This window comes from Bison bison, unplaced genomic scaffold (genome assembly GCF_000754665.1).
Source record: "Bison bison bison isolate TAMUID 2011002044 unplaced genomic scaffold, Bison_UMD1.0 scf7180017864500, whole genome shotgun sequence".
NCBI classification, from domain to species: domain Eukaryota; kingdom Metazoa; phylum Chordata; class Mammalia; order Artiodactyla; family Bovidae; genus Bison; species Bison bison.
The window spans coordinates 7,151,255-7,166,684 of NW_011495059.1; the positions used below are offsets into that span (position 1 = coordinate 7,151,255).

The following is a 15,430-nucleotide window of genomic DNA, read 5'->3' on the forward strand; positions in this document are numbered from 1 at the left end:
TCATCCGGGAGAGCCAGACCAGGAGAGGTGGGTAAGCTCAGTGCCACCCTGGGTCCGTCCCTGTTGTGCCAAGAGCCAGGTGTGATGTGACTCGGGGGTAGCGGTAGGAGCCCAGATGTGGAGGGCTGGAGACTGGCCTCAGAGTTGGGCGGCCTGACTAACTGACCACAGGCTGCGGCCTTGAGAACCCATCAACAACGGGGAAAGGGGAGTCCCCTGGTGGCTCCAAATGCAGGGGGCCCGGGGTTTGACCCCTGGTTGGGGAACTAGTTTCCACATGCCACAACTAGAGATCCCAAGTGCTGCATCTCGGACCCGGTGCAGCCATATAAATAAATGAAAATATTAAAAAAAAAAACGAGGCAATGACCTGCATTTCCAAAAATGGGTATGAATTGCCCACAGAAGGGATCCAGGCTCAGCCAACGCTTTGGCAACCAGGACTTACCATATAGTCATAGGAGAGTGCAGTCATTCCCTGCCTTGACCAGCAATGATTTCTCCTTCCCCAAGACACAATAGGATCCTGATCTCTTGGCAAAATGTCGACAAGTTGACAAGGTCTCTGTGCTTTGGGTCATTAGCCAGTTGGAGCCAGAGAACCCACCAAGAGTCACCTCATGACCCTCCTCTCTTTGCTGTGCAGATGGGGAAACAGAAGCCCACAGAGGGATGGAGACCTGTCACACTGCACATCCAAATGGGGCCTCTCCCACCCCAGGTTCAGGGCCTTTGCAAACAAAACACGAAGTGAAGTCTGTCTCTGATGCCCTTGCTTACTCTCTGAACTGCAGCCAGGCGTCCCTTACAGCAGGGACAGAGAGGAACAACGTTCATGTTTATGTTAGGCCCTTTAATTGCCTTCACACAGCCCTGTTGCAGGGGCAGGGGTTGTACTTCCAATGTTCCCATTTTACAGATGAGAAAACTGAGACTTTTAGAGAAGAGAAACGATTTGCCTAGGGAGACACAGATACTAAGTGCAGAGCTGGCATTCAAACCCAGCTGAGGTTCATCTTACTTCAGACCCCCAAGAGAGGCCCACCTATCATGATAATGGTGATTCATTGCAACCTCAGGGATGGACTGGGGAGAGGCTCTGTAGGATGGGCTTTCTGTGCTTCCCCTGAACTGAACTAACTTTGATGCATTGTCAGGGGCGTACTCAGTTCTCTACTCAAGTCTCCCTCCTGGGGCTCCTTCCAGCACATCTTTGCCTCTCCTTTCCTTTCTTCGGGAGCCCCCTCCCCACTCCACCTCTCCTCAGCCCCTTCTGCTGTTTCCCGAAAGTACCAGCATCACCCCCTCACACACACCAGTAGGCTGACCAGGGTCGGGGGCTGGCTCAAGTGCGGTAGCTACAAACAGGAAACCGTAGCGGTGCTGTTGGGGGCAGGGGTGCTGCAGACCAGGCCCCAGTGAGCTTGAGAAGCCACAGGAAGTGCTCCAGTGCTCAGCTGCCCCACCCCTGCTCCTTCTCTGGCCTGGTTGAACCCCAAGAGCATAGTGACCGGAACTTACTGCCACTCTGCCCCCTTTCTAAGAAGGTATATATACAGGAGGAACCAGTGGAGAAATAAAGGAGAAAGCAGATAAGAATCCATAGGGTCTTTTTTTTTTTCCTTCTTGTTTTATTGAGACATAACTGATATCCAGCACTGTATAAGTTTAAGGTGTAAAGGATCCGTAAGATCTCTAAGGAGCCATAAAACTGTTGGGATTAAGGTTAGATTTGACTCTAAGGTTTCCCACAGCAGCGCCAGAAGGGATTAGTACAGAAGGCAGCTCTCATCAAAAAAGAAAGAAAATTGCCAGTTCTACAGGAAAGGCAGCAGTTTCCCAATACTAATTTTTGATCTCTCATCTGGGGCTTCCTTTTGGAGAATGCGTGTCAAGAAAATGGGTCACGACCCATTTGTGGGTCAAGAAATCAGGTTAATTCGGTGGTTATAGACCAATGGGTCTCAAACCTGGGTGGCCATCAGAATCACCTGGAGGGTTTATTAGACAAAAGACCTGGTCCAGGCAGTTCTGATTTGGTAAGTTGAGGCCTGAGAGTTTGCCTGTCCAACGAGTTCACAGTTGATGATTGCTGCTGCTAGTCTGGGGACCACACTTTAAGATCTAGACCTTAATGGGCTTCCCAGGTGGCTCGGTGGTAAAGAACCTGCCTGTAAATGCAAGAGGTGCAAGAGACGTAGGTTCAATCCCTGGATCAGGAAGATCCCCTGGAGTAGGAAACAGTAACCCACTCCAGTATTCTTGCCTGGAAAATCCCATGGACAGAGGAGCCTGGTGGGCTGCAGTCCAGGGGATCGCAGAGTCAGGACTGATCTAGACCTTGACTATGTATTGGAATCATCTGGGGGAGATTTATAAAGTACTGATGCCTGCCCTCCACCCCCAGAGTTACTGATTTAATTGGTCAGGGGTGTGGCCTGGGCCCTGGAAGCTATAAAAGCCCCCCACCCCCAACCCTGGGTGATTCTGATGTGCAGCCAAGGTTGAGACCCATTAAGCTGGTGAATCTGGACTGGTGAGTGTTTAAAGTGAAATACAGCTGAAACATTAGGGTGCCTCACTGGGGTTGGGGAAAATACTACTTCATCAAACTTTTGTTTTCAGTCATTTTAACGGTGTCCTGGGTCACAATGTAAAATTTCGTATTGTGGTTTGTGGTCAAAAAAAAAGTTTGACACTAAAGCTGTAGGGGCCCAAGTGACGCCATAGGATGGTGGTTCTGAGACTCGAGTGTACAGGAATCGTCAGGGAAACATCTTGCCAGTGTGTTCCTGGGCCCCACCACAGACCTGCCAAATAAGACTGTGGGGCACAGAGGTCAGAAATCTGCTTCCGTCACAAGCTCTCCGGCCAGTTCTCCTGTTCTTTTAAGTTTGGAAACAAAGTTCCAGTCTAGGGAACCCAAAATCAAGTAATGAGAGACAGTGTTTTTCATGTTTGCATAATGCATCTTGTCATCTATAATGGTAATTAACTGTCGACTGAGTGGGTGAGACCAGATTTTCTTTGGCCCAAGGTGTGGATGTACCTCTGGGAGGGAAATTCTACAGGGGCTTTGAGTCTGTGGATGGACCAAGGAGGAAGTCCTGGGGCACTGCGCTCCTAAGAATACAATTCGGGGCCTGGAGTCAGGAGGGGACGAGGCCCCTACATCTTCCTGAGAGTCCCTCTGGCGTACCTTGTGTTTTAGGGAACCATAGCAGGGTCTGAGTCAGGCTGAAAATCTTGGTCTGTGAAGGGGCTCGAAGGGCTTCTGGAGGTCCCAGGACTGTGCCAGAGGTCAGCGCCAGGACCAGGCCCCACAAGCACCACCCTCTTACCTTCCTACTGTCCTCCTGTGTGTTGATACTCTGTTGAGCATAAGAGATTGATGAGCCGTACACACTTCCCCCCTGAGGGGCTCACCTCTGTGTGTTCTGTCAGCTGAGAAATGCTTAAAAGCATCTTCTCCGAGTCAGGCCTGCTAAATTGTGGTTCCTGCCCTCAGGCTCCAGACAGTTGAGAGGCCAAGGTGCAGCATCCTCCAGACTCTTAGCTTCCCAGAAGTCTCAGTGGAAGTTCAGAGCTTTTAGTCTAATCTCACACTACTGTGGACCCCTCCCCTCCTCCTGGCATCATCGTCAGAACACCTGGGAGAACATGTGCCTGGCCCCACAGGTCACTGCAGGCCAGCCTGTGACACTGGCGAAGCCTGCCTGAGCTTCCAGCAACCCCAGGACCTTGCCTTTTCCCCCGTGGGTCTCCCAGTGGCCCTGCACCAGCCGCAGCTCCCACGGCCTGGCTCCCAGCCCCCTGCCACCAAAATGCTCCATGAACAAACACTGCTTGTTCTTTCTATGCTGCATCCTTGCACACAAGCCTCCCTCGGCCTGGAGAGCCCCCTCCTCCGTTCTTCCTCTTGGCCAACGCCTACTCATCCTTCACAACCCACTGCAGTGTCGCGTCCCCGGGTTGTTTGCCACCTTTTGCTCTCAATTCCCATAGCCACCTGAAAAGACCTCTTCTGTAGCCGCAATACATTTATTTCTTAAAACGAAGTCAGGTGTGTGGTCTGAGAGCAGGGGAACTAAACATAAGGATGAGGACCATAAAGGAAAATTCTGGCTGAGGCACGTGCCAGTGAGACATCCCTGGCACATGCTCCACAAAACGTGCCCCAGAGAACGAAGTTCTGATTACCTGTGTCCGGGGCTCACGCAGTGCCAGCTCCTGCTCAACAGATATTTACTGGATAAATGGATGAGTGAATGAGTGCATATATGTATGTTGAGGGGAGGAGAGAGGGTGAAGAACCAGGGTAGGGTAGACTGCCCCCTCACACCATGTGTGCTCAGCAGTTAGAGTACAAATGGTGGCAAGGACTCCTCGAGTCTGCTTTTAATCATGCCTGTGTCCAGTGTTCATCACTGAGATTCAGTAATTCATTCAGCAAATTCTGCATGGTGACTCGGTGCCAGCCGCTGTTAAAAGTAGCGGGGATTCAACAACAGAAAAAGCAAGATACCTGCCCACAGTTTAGTTGGCAGCGTGGATAGTGAACAAATAGTCATTATGCGTCTGATCATGGCAAGTGCCCTGGAGTAGGAAATGGCAACCCACTCCAGTGTTCTTGCCTGGAAAATTCCATGGACAAAGGAGCCTGGCGGGCTGCAGTCCATGGGTTTGCAGAGTCAGACTCGTCTGAACACACACAGCAGCCCGGCAAGTGCCACAGAGAAACTAAAGCGGTAATTAGGAGGAACCAAGTCAACAGGCGCGTCCTCTGCGGGAGGCAGGTGTGCACCAGGAGCAGATTCAAGGTCACCCAAAGTCAGGTCACACAAGGTGTTGCCAGGGTGAGGGCTTCCGATTTATTTTAAATGTGACAGGGTTCTAAGCAGGGGAGTGACATGATCTGATCCCTATACTGTGCAAAGAGAGGCTCTGGCAGGGGATGAGGTGAAAGTGGGAAGCCACAGTAAGAAGTGGTTGGTTTCCAGATTTGTTCTGAACGTAGCCAGTACATTCAGGTTTTTCTGTAGGGCTGGAAGGGAGATTAAGAGAGAATGGAAGCTCTGAGGGATGATGCTGGGGTTCAGTTCAGTTCAGTCACTCAGTTGTGTCCAACTCTTTGCAACTCCATGAATCGCAGCACGCCAGGCCTCCCTGTCCATCACCAACTCCCGGAGTTCACTCAAACTCATGTCCATCGAGTCGGTGATGCCATCCAGCCATCTCATCCTCTGTCATGTCCTTCTCCTCATGCCCCCAATCCCTCCCAGCATTAGAGTCTTTTCCAATGAGTCAACTCTTCGCATGAGGTGGCCAAAGTACTGGAGTTTCAGCTTTAGCATCATTCCTTCCAAAGAACACCCAGGGCTGATCTCCTTTAGGATGGACTGGTTGGATCTCCTTGCAGTCCAAGGGACTCTCAAGAGTCTTCTCCAACACCACAGTTCTGGGGTTAGGAGCTTAGTAATGGGTGAATCGTGTTGCTATTTTCTGAGATGGGAAGATGGTGGGCAAATAAATTAGAACCGTCCCTCGCGAGACTCACCGTTGGTTATATGATGGGTGGGGTAATGTTGAGGGAGAGCTGGGGCTTCTCCCAGGCAGAGAACAACCTCTGGAGAGTTGTCTGAGTAAGAACTGAGTTGTAAAAGGAAGACTGGTGTTGACTCAGGTGGAAGAGTGTTCCGTATAAAGGGAACAATGTGAGCAAAGAGGCAGAGAACGGATCAGGAGTACTGGATGCTTGCTATATGCCAAACCCTGCTGAATGTTTTATCTACTTTACCATCTGAATCCTTGTGGCAATCTCCTGAGACAGGGACAATTATGACCCCCCTTTATAGATGAAGAAACAAATCTGAGAGGTCAAATAATGTTTTAGAGACACAAGTAGGGTTATAGTATGCAGGGGTGTTATAGGGTGTGACTCTATGGGATATGAACCCAGACAGTCCAAATTTAAAAGATGTCCTAAAGCTGAGAGACAGCAGTAGATATTTGGGACTGGCTGCAGCGTGCAGTGAGATGGGCCAGCAAGGTACCAGGCACACGGACCAGTCACAGATGCCTTGGTAGGAGGCCTGTCCCCACATGGGGTTGATAGAGCGTATTATCTCTGAGTCTACCCGTCAGGTTCTCAGTGTGGCTGTCAGGACCCTTCCTGGTTCTGGTAACTGTGGTTACAGTGGCCAAGATGGGGTGGCTAGAGAACCAGGCCCCATAGAGGAACTTGGTCACTTAGTTCAGCTCACTGGTTGGCCTCCAGAGACTATTTTCAGATATGTAGCCCTTTCCCAACCAGAGAACTTTTTCAGGGTGACAACACAGCTCCAGAAGAGATATTTCTCTTAAAAAAAAAAAAAAAAACTTGTTACTTTTGGCTGCTCTGGGTCTTCATTGCTGCAAAGACTCTCTGTCGTTGTGGTGAGCAGGGGCCACTCTTTGCTGCAGTGCTCGGGCTTCTCATTGCAGTGGCTTCTCTCGTTGCAGAGCACAGGCTCTAGGTGATCAGGCCTCGGTGGGTGCAGCGCACGGGCTCAGTAGTTGTGGTACATGGGCTTAGTTGTTCTGTGGCATGTGGAATCTTCCCTGACCAGGGATTGAACTGCTGTCCCCTGCATGGACTCTCAGGCAGGTGGACTCTCAGCCGCTGGACCACCAGGGAAGCCCCAGAAGAGATTCTTAAAGATAAAAAGTCAAGGTGTCTCCACAGTCAAGTAGAAGACAAAGAAAAGGAAGCAGGGACCCTACTCCATACTTCTCAAAGAATACTGACTTCGTAGCCTGAAGCCTTGCTAAATTCACTTATTAGTTCTAGTAGGTTTTTTGTAGGTTCCTTAGGATTTTCTACATATATGATCACACATTATCGATAAATAGTTTGTTTTCCAACCCATAGACCTTTTGTTGTTTTTTCTTGTCTTGATTGCACTCGCTACGACCTCTAATATATAACAAGTAAAGTTGTAAGAGCATTCTTGCTCTGTTCTTAATCTTAGAAGGAAAAATTTAGTCTTTCCCATTAAGTATGATGTTACTTACAGATTTTTCACAGATCCTCTATGTCAGGTTACGAGGACGTACCCTTCTGTGATAGCAGTATAGTTCCCCAATAATGTCTAGGTCCAAATCCCTGAAACCAGTGACTGTGAATTACCTTACATTGCGAAAGAGAGTTTATTGATGTGACTAAGGGTTTTGAGATGGGGAGATTATGCTGGATTATCCAGATGAGCCCAGTGAAATCACAAGGGTCTTTACAAGAGGGAGGCAAGAGGGTAAGAATAAAGATGGAATAAGGGGCCATGAACTAAGGAATGCAGGTGGCTTCTAGACACTGAAAAGGCAAAGGAAGGGGTTCTCCTCTAGAGGCTACAGAGGAAATACAGGCTTGCTGATACCTTGATTTTTGTTTAGTGAAACCCATTTCAGGATTTTGACCCCCAGCATTGTAAAATAATCCACTCTTGTTGTTTTAAACCTCTAAATATATGGTAACTTGTTACAGCAGCCATAGGAAACTATTACATCTTCTATTTGTAGTTTTATTTTTTAAAAATCATAATTGAACTGTGTCATATTATTTTTCTACATTTCTCCAGATGATCGTTCCCCACCCCGCCCCATTTATTCTACTAATATAGTGAGTTAACACTGATGTTCAATTTTTAAATCAACTTGTATTCCTGGGATAAAGTCAATTTAGTCATATTGTGTTATCATTTTTATATATTTCTGGGTACAGTTTGCTAACAGTGTGTTAAGGATTTTTTTGTCTATATATATGTGTGTGTGTGTGTATGTATGTGTGTGTATATATATATATATAAGGGATATTGGTCTATAGTTTTCTTATAACGTTTTTAGCTGGTCTACATAGCAAGTTAATTGGTCATCTCATGAAATGGGTAGGAAAATGCTGCCTTCTATATTTTAAGAGAATTTGTGTAAAATTGAAATTATTTCTTCTTAAATGTTTGATAGGACTCACTAGTAAAGCCATCTGGGCCCAGAGTCATCTTTGCAGCAAGTTTTAAAATTATGAATTCAACTTCTGCAATAGATATAGGTCTATTCAAATTTTCTATTTCTTGCATCAGTGTTGGTAATTTGTGTCGTCTAAGGATTTGTCCATTTCACCCACGTTGTAGAATTTGTTGGCATAGTTGTTCATGCCCTTATCCTTTTAATGTGTGTAGGATCTCTTCTATGGTGATGTCCCCTCTTCCTGATGTTGGCAATGTATGTGTGTGGTTTTTTCCTTTTTTTCTTGATCAATCTAGCTCAAGGTTTATCAATTTTATCAATCTTTTCAAAGAATCAGCATTTGATTTTTCTCTGTTTTCTATTTTTTATTTCTGCTTTATTTCCTTCTACAAAAATTTATTTTTTCCAGCTTTTTAAGGTAGAAACTTTATTTTATGCCTTTTTCTTGAAATGTAAGGTTTAAAGCTACAAATGTACTTTCAAGTCCTGATTTAGCTGAGCTCACAAAATTTTCTTTGGTTAAAAATATTTTCTAGTTTTGCTTGTAATTTCCTCAATCTCTGGGTTATTTCCAAGTATCTGGGAATTTTCCACATATCTTTTTGTTATTAATTAATTTATAATTTAATTGTTGTAGTCAGGAACTATACCTTTAATTATTTCAGTACTTTTAAATTTGTTTTTATGGCCCAGTCTACAGTCTGCCTTGAATATTCCATGTGCATTTGTTGGGTCCAATGTTGGCTAATTAAGCCAAATGGGCTGATTGCATTGTTCAACTATTCTATTTCCCTACTGATTTTCTATCCTATCAAGTACTGAGAGAGGAGTGTTGAAATCTCCAGTTATGATTATGGACATCTCTTTCTTCTGTTAATACTCTCGGCTTTGCTTCTGTATCTTTAATCTCTGTGATTGAGTGCATGCAAATGCAGGACATCCTCTTATCTCTGATAATATTGTTGGTCCTGAATTCTACTTTTCTGGTATTAATATAATCACTCCAGCCTTCCTATGATTAATGTTTGAATGATACATATTTTTCATCTTTTACTTTTAGCCTATGTTTTAAAAGTCAAAATGTGTTTCTCAAGTAGTTGTATTGGTTTTTAAATATATATTTATTTATTTGGCTACATGGGGTCTTAGTTGTGGCGTGTGGGATCTGGTTCTCTGACCAGGACTCGAACCCAGGCCCCTACATTAGGAGCTCAGAGTCTTAGCCTCTGGACCACCAGGGAAGTCCCAAGTAGTTGTATTTTTAAAATACAGTTTGAAAATCTCTGCCTTTTCATGGAGTATTTAGACCATTTCCTCAAAGTAAAAGCTTCCTAAAACCAAGCAGTGCCTGTGCTTTGGGAAATTCCCTCCTGCATACCGTTGGCATTCCACAGGGAAAGGTTAAGTGACAGGGCCACTGCCTCTTCTTCCAGGTTCTCTGTGCCAGTCTTCTCATCTGTAAAGTGGGGATAATTGTACCTACCTCATAGGGTGGTTAGAATTATATCCCATATAAAAGGTGCATAGTAAGCACTCAATAAATGAAAGCTACAGATAGCTTTAGATCCTTAGACAGTAATAATAGATTATTACCATTATACCACTAAAAAACCCTCTTCCTGTTTGGCTTTAAAAAAAATAATTTTATTTATCTATTTTTGACTGATCTGGGTCTTCTTTGCTGCACATGGGCTTTCTCTAGCTGTGGATGCTCTTCACTGCGGTGTGTGGGCTTGTCCTTGTGGTGGCTCCTCTTGTCGCAGAACACAGGCTCGAGGCACGCAGCTTCAGAAGCTGCAGCATGTGGCTCAGCAGCTGCAGCTCCCGGGCTGTAGAGCACAGGCTCAACAGTTGTGGCACACGGGCTTAGTTGCTCCTCGGCATGTGGGATCTTCCCGGATCAGGGGTCAAACTCATGTCTCCTGCAATGGCAGGGGAATTCTTTACCACTGAGCCACCAGGGGAGCCCCCCTTTCGCTTTGATGAAGTGTTGACTGAAGAAATGAATCCCACGTTATAGACAGCTCTCATATGTATCCTCATCTGCTGAAAATTACTATTCTAGGCCTGATTTTATATAGTTACAATTTTATATAGTCCTTTTTTCCTCTATTTTTTAACCATGGCCAGTTATCTGTTTTTTGTTGAAACCTATCATCTGTATACTTTAAACATTTGCATTTTCATTTTATATAAATTATCTCTCAATAAAGTTTATTTTAAAAACTAAAACAGAGCTCTCCGAGGGGCCGGAGCGCGGCGCAGCCATGCAGTACCCGCGCCCCGGGCCGGCGACGGCGGTGGGCGCCGTGGGGGTGCCGCTGTACGCGCCCACGCCGCTGCTTTAAAAAAAATAAATAAATAAAAAATAAAAAATAAAACAGGCAACTCCTTGGTGGCCCAGTGGTTAGGATTCTGGGCTTTCACTGCTATGGCCCAGCTTCAGTCCCTGGTCTGGGAACTGATATCCCACAAGCCACATGGCATGGCCAAAACTACCAGTTCAGTTCAGTTCAGTCGCTCAGTCGTGTCCGACTCTTTGCGACCCCATGAATCGCAGCACGCCAGGCCTCCCTGTCCATCACCAACTCCCGGAGTTCACTTAAACTCATGTCCATCGAGTCGGTGATGCCATCCAGCCATCTCATCCTCTGTCATCCCCTTCTCCTCCTGCCCCCAATCCCTCCCAGCGTCAGAGTCTTTTCCAATGAGTCAACTCTTCGCATGAGGTGGCCAAAGTATTGGAGTTTCAGCTTCAGCATCAGTCCTTCCAATGAACACCCAGGACTGATCTCCTTTAGGATGCACCACCCCACTAAAAAAAAAAAAACTGGAAAAATTCTGTCACGTGCATCAGTGTATATAACATTCATGTATGAAGCTCCAATACTTTGGCCACCTGATGCAAAGAGCCGCCTCATTGGAAAAGACCCTGATGTGGGGAAAGATTGAAAACAAAAGGAGAAGAGGGCAGCAGAGGACAGGATGGTTATATATCTACTCAGCGGACATGAATCACTGACTCAATGGACAGAATTTGAGCAAACTCCAGGAGATAGCGGAGGACACCAGACACTGGCATGCTACAGTCCATGGGGTCGCAAAGAGTCGGACACGACTTAATGACTGAACAACAGCAATAGGTTAAAGACTAATAAAAGCAACACCCATGTGCCCACCTATCAGCGTAGGTGGGCAACTGTGCATCATTACCTTTGAAGCCCCCTGCCTGCTTCACTGTTGATCAGTTTCTTTTTTTCCTAGCTTTGCCACACATGCAATATAGTCAATATAGTCTTGGCTGCCTCTGAACTTTATATAAATAGAATCATACTGAATGTATGCTTCTGTGACTTGCTGTTTCTGCTCATTATTTTAAACATTTACCTATGCTTGTGTGCATGGTGGTTATTAACTTTTACTACAGAATAGTGGGGCTTCCCTGGTGACTCAGATTGCAAAGAATCTGCCTGCAACACAGGAGACCTGGGTTTGACCCCAGCACCAGGAAGATCCCCTGGAAAAGGAAATGGCAACCCCACTTCAGTATTCTTGCCTGGAAAATTCCATGGACACACAAGCCTGGAGGCCAATAGTCCATGGGGTCACAGAGAGTCGGACACTACTGAGCGACTAACACTGTCACTGAATAGTGTTACTTTCTAGAATCTACCATTCTCTTGAGTGCATATGGGCTGTTTGCAGTCTGGGGCTTTTCTGAACAGTGCTGCTCTGAATATTTTTGGTTTTGTATTGGCAAGGGATCATGCTGGGATGGAACCACTGGGTTGTGAGGTATGGGCATGTTCAACTCGACTAGTTAATGCCAGCTGTTTCCAAAGTAGCTTATACTGACTTACCTTTTTACCAGCAGGCTAAGAATTCCTTTTTCTCTGCATCCTTGCTGACATCTACTGATCACATTCTAAAACACTTCCGTCCACTTGGGTCTTTATAAGAACAGCCAACACTTAATGCTCACTTCAACTGTGGCAGGCCCTGTTCTGAGCGCTCTGTGTGCATGATCTCATTTCATCCTCACGAGACCCTAGCTGTTACGAATGCGTTGTCATTTGTGAACAAGAGAGCACGTCTTTGTCTTTCCCCTCTGCTTCCCCTTCTGTCTGAGCCTCGTGGCCACTCTCTGCGGCCATTTCACACGTTCCTTCTCCCATCCTAGGCAGGGCTGGGTCCCAGCACGGCCTTAGTCCCACCCAGAGCCTTTCCTCCTCAGGCTGTTACTCCCTGTCGGTCCGCCTCAGCCGCCCTGCGTCCTGGGACCGGATCAAACACTACAGAATCCAGCGCCTGGACAACGGCTGGCTGTACATCTCGCCGCGCCTCACCTTCCCCTCACTCCTGGCCCTGGTGGACCACTACTCTGGTACGGCCGGCCTCCGCCTCATACGAGAGTAGATGGGGATTTGGGCTTTGGGGGCAGTCAGTCATCTCTCAGACAGTTTACTTGCTGGAGAATATCCAGACAGAAGAGGGACCGCCCCTTTCTCCACGCCAGTCCCTGTGCCAAGAAACGCAGCCTGGGAGCCCCGGCTTCATCTCACACCAGCAGAGCCACTCAGATGTCCTGTGGGTGTGTAGGCCAGTACCTCACTGACCACTGTGGTTCTGAGTCAAGGTCCCCCACGGCTGGCACGGTTCTCTCCGCAGGAATTAGGCCCACAGCTGTTGTTACTGTGGAATTTAGTCAATTCTCAGCATCTTCTGGTGCCTATCCTGTAACAGCACAGTGTCAGAGGCAGAGAGGAAAGACCACTGCTGAGAAAACTGATCAGGGGCTTTCTGGACAGCTGTTCCAGGCAGCAGATACTGACCGAACAAGTGGAGACTGATCATCCCTTAGCTTTCTTCTTTCCAAAGCACTTTCCTAATCAGAAAACTGGGGCTCAGAGAGGTCCCTCAACTTACCCAAAGTCACACAGTAAATTAAGTCTCCCCAGTTAGCCCAGAATCTTTGACTGCATCTCAGCTTCCAGATGAACAGTCTGGGGCTCCCCTCCCACTAGCCAAGTGTAGAAGGCTGTCAGGGTGAGGGTGGTTGGTTGGTGAGGGAAACGGGGCTGGAGTCGGCCAGGTCAAAGGTCTAGGTCTCTTCCTCAGAGCTGGCGGATGACATCTGCTGCCTCCTCAAGGAGCCCTGTGCCCTGCGGAGGGCTGGCCCACTCCCTGGCAAGGCCATACCCCCACCTGTGACTGTGCAGGCGACACCACTCAACTGGAAAGAGCTGGACAGGTGAGGGGCTCCTGGAAGGGGAAGTGGAACAGAGTTAGAAGGACCCGCCCCTGGGAACCTGGACTGGGGGCGTCACCTTCAGGGACACCTGGGAGCCACCGAGCATCATCTGAACTCAGAGGCCAGGCCAGGCTCAGCCGGTCTGCTGGGGGGACCAGCAGGGATGCCAAAGCGGGCATGGATACTAGGCATGCCTGGACACCAAGGTGGAGGGACAGACAAGATGGGATACAAGAGTACCAGGCCTGAGTGAGGTCACGCAGGGGTCTGATCTGACAGGGAACAGGAAACCAGGGGGTTTTCAGCAGGTTCTGAGAGCAGGGACTGGGTGGCAGGGGCGGGGAGGAAGCAGAGGCTCCCGACCCAGCTCTGTCCCTTCTCCACAGCTCCCTCCTGTTCTCTGAAGCATCTGCTGCAGGGGAGGAGTCCCTCCTCAGTGAGGGGCTCCGGGAGGCCCTGAACTCCTACATCAGCCTGACTGATGACACCTCCTTGGACGATGCCAAGGCCGAAAGCAGACGGCGAAAGGGTAACCAAGGCTGCGGCACCTAGAGCCCCATCTCAGCTCAGCCTGAGCAAGCACCCCAAAGGCAAGGCGGCACGAAGGGGAAGGGAGGGCTGGGGCACAGAGGCACATCCAGGGGCCCAGCAGTATCCTCTGTTCCTTCCCCTCTTAGCCCTAAGAAATCACTTAACCTCCTCTCAGCGTGATGACTTGGCCTACAACCTCTAGTTCGGAGTCTGGAGCAGTTAAGAACAGGGCCAGGACTCCAAAAAGAGACCAGATGTCCTCTGGGGTCTGACCCAGTCAATTCCTGAGTTTGGGATTTCCAGTGTCATGTCCTGCCTGTCGAGAGTCATTTTCCATCCCACAACTCCTCCCACAAGATAGAAAACCACCACCAGCATCAAGGTGGAAAAAGTAACCATTTAAAGAAAACTGACCAGTCTCGCTCAGAACGCTACCACACCTCTGAAGGTAGGACTGTGGCCTGGAAGGAACAGGAAAGCAGAGGGAATAGGTGGCTTAAACAGCAGCAGAACCTGGGCTGGCCAGCTCCCACCTGACCGCCAAGCCAAGAGCAAGACCCCTGACAGTCCAAGTCCTCCACATCCCCGTTAAGCCCCTTCTTGGGACAGTCCTAGCTCTCAGGTCTGTTTCATTGTGTGGCTCATCCTTTGAACCTGACTACGCTTTTCTGGCTACAGCAGCCTCGCCACCTTGTGGCCAAATGCAAAATGACACCATCTGAGCCCAGCACACTGCGGTGAGGTTATAGGCACATTCTCTGGGCAGGGGCATCAGAGGGCGGGGAGCCCTCTCTCCACAAAGTCAAGGCCACCGCCTGTACCAACTCCAGTCCTCCATTTCCCTGCTGCCCATGAAAGGAAAGGGGCCTGGCTGCAGCTGCTAAGTGAGCAGAGAGAAGAGGGAAGAAGGAAGGGGAGGGAAGGCCACTGCCCCTATTGCCCTACTGGGTTCTGAAGCTAGAGTGGAGGTGGGAAAGGCTTTACCAGTATCATCAACAGGGTCTCAATTAAAGATCTGATTTATTCAAGTATCTGAAACATTCTACAATGAAAATCGTTATCAGATGCTGCTTGTACTGTTCTATGGACCATGCACATACTGCCATACTGTTTTCAGAAGACTTGATATGCCCATGATTGGTAGTTTAAAAACTGTACACCTGGTGGAGAAGGAAGACAATTTAATGTTTCATCCAGATCCAGAGGTGCAGCAAATTAAAGGACAGCTCCAATTGGCAAACAGGTATCTCATGATGGTCTCCAAGAAGAAACGGTTGGCGATGGACAGTTCAAAAGTGCTTCTCCAAAAGGTGGATGGTTCTTTAAAAAGTTTCAGGTCGCAACCCTTGCAGAAGACACTGACGCCCAATACACTGATTCTCGGTCCAGGAAACACGGGTCTTCCGGGTTCCACGTGGCTGGGGAGCCCCCACCAATCGTGCTTCTGTGCTGTGATTAAGAGGGTCCTCTGGACCGGGCAGGGAGCAGGTGGGGCCAGGCGCCGTCAGTCATAGTGGACGGCAGTGTAGAAGATGATCCAGATGACCTAGACAGCAAAGAAGCAGTGTTTACAGGTCCCTTCACCGAGAGGGTCAACACGGGCTCCTACTCCACCAAACAGAAGTGTCCTAACAAAGTGCGCACAGTGGA

General features: G+C 48.1%; 2 protein-coding genes across 2 annotated transcripts in view; one reads left to right on the forward strand and one right to left on the reverse strand.

The window, feature by feature from the left end:
* The window catches only part of SLA2 (Src-like-adaptor 2), a 25,488-nt gene extending 10,919 nt beyond the window's left edge, over positions 1-14,569 (forward strand). The window contains exons 6-9 of the mRNA XM_010829216.1: positions 1-27; positions 12,233-12,382; positions 13,117-13,249; positions 13,636-14,569. The exon at positions 1-27 is cut by the window's left edge and continues 11 nt beyond it. Coding sequence (XP_010827518.1) covers positions 1-27; positions 12,233-12,382; positions 13,117-13,249; positions 13,636-13,801 — 476 coding nt within the window. The 3' untranslated portion in view covers positions 13,802-14,569. The remainder of the gene's footprint in view (positions 28-12,232; positions 12,383-13,116; positions 13,250-13,635) is intronic.
* Positions 14,570-14,783: 214 nt separating this feature from the next.
* The window catches only part of LOC104980504 (chromosome unknown open reading frame, human C20orf24), a 6,473-nt gene continuing 5,826 nt past the window's right edge, over positions 14,784-15,430 (reverse strand). The window contains 3 exon segments of the mRNA XM_010829246.1: positions 14,784-15,208; positions 15,210-15,277; positions 15,280-15,326. Of these exon segments, the coding sequence (XP_010827548.1) occupies positions 15,113-15,208; positions 15,210-15,277; positions 15,280-15,326 (211 nt within the window). The 3' untranslated portion in view covers positions 14,784-15,112.